This window comes from Conger conger, chromosome 7 (assembly GCF_963514075.1).
Source record: "Conger conger chromosome 7, fConCon1.1, whole genome shotgun sequence".
NCBI classification, from domain to species: domain Eukaryota; kingdom Metazoa; phylum Chordata; class Actinopteri; order Anguilliformes; family Congridae; genus Conger; species Conger conger.
In genome coordinates this window covers 4,865,450-4,873,512 of record NC_083766.1, presented here as the reverse complement: position 1 = coordinate 4,873,512, position 8,063 = coordinate 4,865,450, and the positions used below count along the sequence as shown (strand labels likewise).

Genomic DNA, 8,063 nt, shown 5'->3' with positions numbered 1-8,063 from the left:
AACTGATACCCACAAAACTTGCACCTCACAATATAGAACACAGCCAGGAATAAAGCTTATGAAATTTAAGTCTTAAGAAGTCCAAAACCAAATCGAAAGTTATATGGAAGAAGAAGAAAAAACGCTGTACAAATACACATACTTCTGGCTGGTTCAAATCCCTCCTCTCTCAACATGGAACCTCCTTTCAGGAGCTCACTCAACAGCAACACCCCAAAATACAGAACAGGATCTCAGAGCGGCATCTCTTCTGATGGACCATGCACCATGCAGGGATATTTGCCTGATGGTCCAATTGTGTGAAAACCCTTGTAGCTCCAGGACTCCTTGTTCACTGCTTTAGAATCGGAGGGTGCATCAGTGTTTCAGCAACAAAGATGATTTATTTACATTACATTACATTACATTAATGGCATTTGGCAGATGCTCTCATCCAGAGCGACGTACAACAAAGTGCGAAGTGGGAAGAGGGAAGTACAATTTCAACTGCTACCTGCACAACAAAGATAAGGACCAGAGCCTATTTGATTTTTTTTTTTTTTCGTAATACCACAACACGCAAATGTATGAACAAACCCCATAACTAGCCAAACACTGCTTACCTAGTCAAACTAAACATCCTGACACATAAGTAATTCACAGAAAGACAACAATTAAGGTTTTCAGGGAGGTAGGGAGGGACAGGGAGAGGTGCTGCTTGAAGAGGTGCGTCTTCAGTTTGCGCTTGAAGATGGGAAGAGATTCTACTGTTCTGACCTCCACAGGGAGTTCATTCCACCACTGTGGTGCCAGAACAGACAGTAGTCATGAGGTGGAAGTTCGGAGAGGGGGAGGCGCAAAGCGGCCTGTGGAGGCCGAATGAAGAGGTCTGGCAGTGGTGTAGGGTCTGATGATTTTTTTGGAGGTAAGCTGGGGCAGACCCCTTAACTGCTTGGAAGGCTAGCACCAATGTTTTGAATTTGATGCGAGCCATGACAGGCAGCTAGTGTAACAGGTGAAAAATTGCGTGAGTCCGAGGTGGGATTTGAACTCCGGCCTCTCACTTGTCCAAATATTTGTTGAACGAACGTGTTACCAGTCAGCTAAAGTCGAACTCGCCTCTAGCCAAGGGCAACAATGTTCTTTTGAATTTGAGGGTTACGTCATCGGGGAGTGTTGTCGCGATAACCCGCTACCAGCCTTCGGTTTTAACTGCACTTCACCATGCTTACTCGCGAACTAACTGAGCTAACCATGCTACATAAGCAATATGTATGTATATTAGGACGCTGAATGGGCCCGATAATTGCCTGTATCCAACCATCAATCATTAAATGTGATTGAGTTAATGAATGGTCACATATGCATATCTATGAAAGGGTGTGCCTGCAATAGAAATGTGATTTTCAGTGGACTCTTAACTGAGGCAGTTACCTGGCTGCTAAGACACAACATTTTCATAGCTGGAATCCCAGTCTAGAATGGGGGACTATGATGAGGAGATAGCCTTCCTGGGCAATTGGGGCAGATTTCAGCAGATTATCTTTCTCCTTCTCTGTGCCACAGCTGTGCCCAACGGATTCACTGATCTGTCCATCGTATTCCTGGGAGACAGCCCAGCCCATCAATGTCTGATCCCAGAGGGACTTAACATCACTGAGGAGTGGAGAAAGGCCAGCATTCCCACACAGGAGGTGAACGGGGAGACGGAGTACAGCAGGTGCAGAAGATACAGGCTGGATTTGATCTCAAACTTCTCAACCCTGGGCCTGTCCCCCAGTAAGGATGTCAACCTCTCTCAAGTGCCACTTGAGGGCTGCTCTGATGGATGGACCTACAGTAAGGAGATCTACCAGTCCACCATAGTCACTGAGGTGAGCAGCCCCCATGTCAGAGCTGATGGGTGTCCTGCAGCTAGCATTTGAATTAAGATGTTTTAAACACAATTCTTAAAAAGTGTGTAGAATATTATTTTATTTGGTTTGTCTCAGGGAGACCTGTGTTGTGCAATAACCCCAAGATAAAAGTAATTATTATTTATGGCAGACGGGAAAATCGTGACCCTTTGAAGTGACATGTTTGAGGTCAAATTTCAAGGTAGTATGAGCATTCAATGCCAAGATCAATCATTAACAGCGCACTACAGCCACTATTAGATCCTATTAACACGTGACGTCCGAACTGCTTCTGTATATGCACTTGATATCCTCCGCCATTGATGCTGCCAACGCTATGGTTTTTGACGATCGCCAATGAATTACGTGCTGTATATAAAATGCCAAATAACCAAAATATCTTAATTTGAAATGGCTTGGACAGCAAGAGCAGTTCATTCAAAGTTTCAACATTTCTGTTAGCGTTATTAGTTGCTATACATGTAGCCTAGGTCACTTTTTACTTAACACATTACATTTTATTGTTAGTAGTAGCAGTAATAAAGCATGGGAAAGAAAATTAATCAAACCGCATCAGACTGAAACTCATCCTGTACAGTGGGAGAGCTGAAATGTGACCTCTTTATTGTTCAGCCACACACAGCTTGAGATTGCAGCCCTTCTCTTGTGATTTTATACGCACTTTTGCAGTTTGACCTTGTTTGTGACAATGAGTGGAAGAAGCCGTTGTCTACCTCCATCTACTTCCTTGGCGTGCTGTCTGGGTCTTTCTTCTCTGGACAATTTTCAGACAGGTGAACTGCAATTTTTTTATATCGTTTTTTGTTCAGTAGTCACAATAGTCGGCACAGACTTTTTTAGGGGTATCCGCAACCTAGTAATGTTGTAACGCATCTATACTAAAATCAGTATTTGGCAAGCCCATTTCCATTGTTGACCGGCAAAATGACATTGAGATTGGTTTTCAAACAGGACAGATATTGAGGTTCAGATTTTGACAGTTGGCCAACAGAAACATTTACTGACCATATAATAGGCCTACATTAGGTATAACACTTAAATTCTTGGAGATCGATGATCCACACTAACATGCTGCTCCACTCTTTCTGCAGGTTCGGGAGAAAGCCAACCCTTTTCATTACCTTGGTGATTCAGACGGTCTTCGGCTTCGTCCAGGCTTTCTCTCCATCATGGGAGGCGTTCTCTGTGTTCTTCTTTTTGGTGGGAATGGGACATATCTCCAACTTCGTCGCAGCATTCGTAATGGGTAAACAGAGCACCCCTTTAGCTTCAGTGTCCCACACACATTTGTAGAGCTATGTCCGCATGTCAATGACAATAGCCTACTTTCCATTTTATTCATTATTTTAAAAATTTGTAAATATAGACCAGAATTAAGGAAATCCTTGATATACTACTACATTAAGCCTCGTGATTGTTCATTGAACAACCGATGGTGGAATAGTTCTCCTCTTTCTTCTTTCTCTCAGGAACGGAGATCCTGACAGGACCTCCGCGGATGATTTTCGCTTCCCTGGGTATCAACGGCTTTTTTGCCATCGGCTACATGCTGCTGCCGCTCTTTGCCTACTTCTTCAGGAATTGGAGGACACTCCTGATTGCTATGACTGTGCCCAACATTGTCTATATCGCCTTTTGGTGGTGAGTCTGGGGCATCAAGATATATTGTGTAAGAACTGGAGACCTTCCACTTACCGGGTCCATGGATTCCTATGGGATCTACTCCTCGGAGCATGAAGCGAGTGACGACTCACTGCAAAACTATGGGGTTTCCAATCGAGCAAAATGGTCCATTCGCATGAGCTAACAATTACACAACATATTTCTCCAAACTATGAGTTTCACATATCAATTGATTGTATAAAAAACCCAATTCGGACAGCAAGTCTCTGCATCATTTATTAAGAATCGCAGCTAACGCGTTTCGGCGCTAACGCTCCTTCATATAGCTACACTCTCCGCGCACATTATTGTGGATGGGTCACGCATAAGCTATGCATGTATTTTGATAAGCTAGATCCATACTGATAGAAAATAAATAAGAAGTTCACTGGAACTCAGCATAGATCATTCAAAAACGAGGCAGAATTGAGTTTAGTCAGTGCAGTAATCCGACGATCTCAGCAAACCTGTTTCGTCAACAGTGCATTTTTACTATTTTTTGTCAGTTGCATTTACTTTTCTATTTCGGTTTCACCAGGTTGCTTCTGCAGTAAATAGGCAGGGGGGATATTCAGGAAGTAGCAGGTGCTCTGCTGTATAGCTACAGTGGGTGGGTTCGTAAATTCTGTCTGAAAGTCTGCTCTGATTTCAAAGAAAATGAACCGAAATCATTTTCGAACGGTCAGTTAATCGTCTTAACATTAACGTTGGCGTTAGCAAACGTAAGCAAGCTTTCTGTTGCTAATGTTAGTGATGTTGACAGTAGATACTCGTCAACTAACGTTGCCATTTTCATATTTTAAAATTCGTTCAAATTAACGTTAATTAATCCAATGTATAAACATGACTGTGGCCCGTTTTGTTACACGTATATGTATGCTGAATAACACTGGCTAGAGTACCAATCAGCCATCGCAATTTGCAACGACTTCCTCCGCCATTTTAGATTGGAATGTTCAAACGGTTGACTTTTCAGACAGAGCGCCCAGTGTGTGCTCTGAGTGATTGCAGATCACAGTTGTGGTCCGTCTCCGTACTGGAGGGATGTAGGTAGGTATGGTCGTCCTTTGTCCTGGTCTATCAGGTGCTCTGCTGTACACACCGTTTATGACACAGTCACATAACGTTGGCATTTGTGACAATATTCAAGTAGAAGGGCATATCAATCAATCGATATGTGCGAAAAGTTGGGGGGCGACATGGCTCAGGCAGTAAGAGCAGTTGTCTGGCAGTCGGAGGGTTGCTGGTTTGATCCCCTGCCCGGGCAGTGTCGAAGCGTCCCTGAGGAAGACACCTAACCCCCATTTCTTCCTGACAAGCTGGTTGGTGCCTTGCATGGCAGCCAATCGCCGTTGGTGTGTGAATGGGTGAATGAGAAGCATCAATTGTACAGCGCTTTGGATAAAGGCGCTATATAAATGCCAACCACCAAAAGTCATTTGGAAGTCACTTGTACTGGAGATTGTAGATTCCAGTGCTAGAGAATGCACAGCAGGGTTTTTAGGACGTGAAAAATGCTGCCTGCCACAGGTTCATCCCGGAGTCCCCCCGATGGCTTCTCTCTCAGGGCCGGGTGGAGGAGGCAGAGGCCATTTTGAGAGGTGCTGCCAAGAAGAACGGAGTCAAAGCCCCGGAGGTCATCTTCCCCCAAACAGAGGTAACAAATCTGCTCCTCATTCAACAGTTTTCCATGCACTTCTCAGCAAATTGAAAGACCAAATTTAAGAGGGATCCGGAAATTATGTAATGCAGATTAAATAAATAAATGAATACATTTTCTGAATACATGATCACATTCTTAATTATTAAATGTTTTGTACCCCCCCCCCCCCAGACTGATTCTTAAAAAAATATTACTGCACCTCAGATTTCAGTCCATGAGCTTGACATTTTTGATTGAAAGAATATTATAACAACTTAGCTTTTAAAAATCTAAAACATTAATCAAAAGTGATATTATTATTACTTCTGTTTTCTGTATGTTGAAAAGAAAAAAAAAGTAAAAGAAGAATTCCATGGCTTTCTTGAACTCCTGAAGACCAGCAACATCCGGCACAACACATTAATATTGACTCTAGTGTGGTAAGCATACACCGCAACACAAATATTGGGTAGATCGATCTTGTTGTCAATAGATCTGTGCTAATACACCATGATGGAGAGCAGGTTGAATTTAGCATTAGGGCTGATTAATTCATTTAGTGAGTCTTTTGAAGCGTTTAGCAAATGCAAATATTTTACTTAAAACATTGTTTTTGTGACCAATTGGGCCTTGATTTATCTTCAAACAAATGAATGTATTCTGCCTTCCATCTCTGTGGAATGTCTCTTAGATAAGTATGTGTACCTTTCTTTAATTTCAGGTTTAGTCTACTGATTGGTTACTTTGGCTTGTCCCTGAACACATCCAACCTTCACGGAAGCCCTCATCTCAACTGTTTCATCTCCGCTGCCACTGAGATCCCATCTAGCATTGCCTGCTGGCTGGCCCTGAAATATCTACGTAGAAGACTGAGCTTAAGCCTCGGCATGCTGCTAGGAGGCGGAGTTCTTTTCTTCATTCAGCTTGTACCTCCAGGTGAGAGTTTCACCACCAACCCTCTGATCTCGAGAACAGTGTCTCCATCCCATACTCCTCCACCTCATTTGCACTCACACGAGGCTGTGCACTTTGTTTGCAGATCTGTCCCCCCTGGCCATTTCACTGGAAATGATCGGGAAATTCTTCATGACCAGTGCACATGGCTTGATATACGTTTACACGGGAGAGCTGTACCCCACCGGAATCAGAAACACCGCGATAGGGATCTGTGCCATGGCCTCTAGAGTGGGCAGTGCCATCTCTCCATACTTTGTCCACCTGGGTAAGGGAACGCGGGAACGTTTGGCATGTAAACTCCTAATGCATCAAAAATAATGGTCCACCCCTGTTCATTTGCCATGTGCGAGTACGTAAACATCTAGTTTAATCCAGTGGTTTACAAATTTGGCTCTTGCGTACAATCCCAGAAGTTAAAAAATATTTTTCTTAATGCCGCTTTTCAGTTCTTGGCTATGTGTTGCAGCTGAAGCGATAAGCCAGAAAACGATATGGATAATATAAGATAGGTTTGGGCTAACTTGCTATTTAGCCATCATCGCAATTAGCCAACTTTACTTGCAGTTGGCCAACTAGCCACTTGGGCCCTAAGGACGCAATTGCTTGAATTCTCTGCTAATTATATCTGTTAGTGTGTACCTAAGAAAACCTAAATATATTAGAAGTTAAACATTAAAGATCCCAAGCTTAAAGAACACCAAAACACTTTGTTCTGTTACACTTACTGCTCAGAACTGATGTTGAAAGTTGGATCACTTTGAAGTTTCAGATTCTTCTCTCTGATTCTGTTCTTGGGTCCATAGGACAGACTACTAGGTAACACAAAGCCTATGGTTGTAAGAGTGTTGTCTAGTGTTCCTGCCATTTTGAATTCTAAGACAATTATGCTACTTCTATGAAACAACCTTTTTTTTCTAGAGGTAAATTTGAAATTTCCCAGTATGCAACAGGTTCTTGAAAATATCCAGTCTATCTATGTCTGTGCATGTCATGAAGAATAAAAGTCCCATATTTGCATTGTGCTGTATTGCAAATGATTACATAAACCAAAGGCTGTGGTGAACCAATAAGCTTCTAAAAGCGTGGAGAACATGGCCTTTAACCAAGTTTAGCTGTAACAAAGACCAGGACCGAACTCGAGAACCACTGGTCTCATCGCTTGGTAGTTTTTCATTAAACTAGGATTCAAACCCTCAACCCTTAAGCTGGTAGTCTCTCATGTGCACTGATATTTTCCACCCCTCAGGCACATACAACACCGATTTGCTTTACATTCTGCTGGGAAGCCTCACCACTATATCAGCGATCAGCATTCTCTTTCTGCCAGAGAGCTTTGGGCTCCCCCTGCCGGAGACCATGGATCAGATGCCAAAAAGAGAGAGGTTAGTCACTGTATGCTGCTGCTGAAGATGGTGGTGGTGATGTAATTACTAGTGATCATGATGCTGATGTTACATCATCGCGATGGTGCTTAGCATCATCGCCACTCTGATAAACGATGCGGATTGTTTTCATGACAATAATGTGCTTGCTTTTGCATATTTCTTGACAGGATAAAATGGCCGTGTCTGTCCAGTGAACAGAAAGTGAAAGACGAGCAAAAAAACGACAAGACTCATTCAGGGAAAATTGCTGCAGAGACATGGATGTAGTCTCCAGAACTAGGTTTCCATGGTAAATCATGTTGTGAGAGTGTTATATGATAAGAAAATGACCTTGAAAAACTAATTTTATTTCTGGTCTGCAAACTCCAGAGGTAACCCATGAATACTGCAAGCATGTTCTGATGTCTCCTATGTCTCCTATGCACAGTATTCACAGACACATGGCCAATGTCTCAATTTTTTTTCATACTGGGTTTTATTTTGTGCACTGAAATGATGACGGGGGGGACTATGTATTACAAG

At 42.8% G+C, this 8,063-nt stretch overlaps 1 protein-coding gene across 1 annotated transcript; it reads left to right on the top strand.

Moving 5' to 3' along the window:
- The first annotated feature begins 1,460 nt into the window (after positions 1–1,460).
- LOC133132480 (organic cation/carnitine transporter 2-like) lies at positions 1,461–7,808 on the top strand. Its single transcript, XM_061247934.1, has 10 exons — positions 1,461–1,853; positions 2,565–2,668; positions 2,987–3,141; positions 3,365–3,536; positions 5,088–5,214; positions 5,548–5,639; positions 5,921–6,135; positions 6,239–6,421; positions 7,403–7,538; positions 7,709–7,808. The coding sequence occupies exons 1-10, from the start codon at positions 1,461–1,463 to the stop codon at positions 7,806–7,808; spliced, it is 1,677 nt and encodes a 558-aa protein (XP_061103918.1).
- Positions 7,809–8,063: the final 255 nt, after the last annotated feature.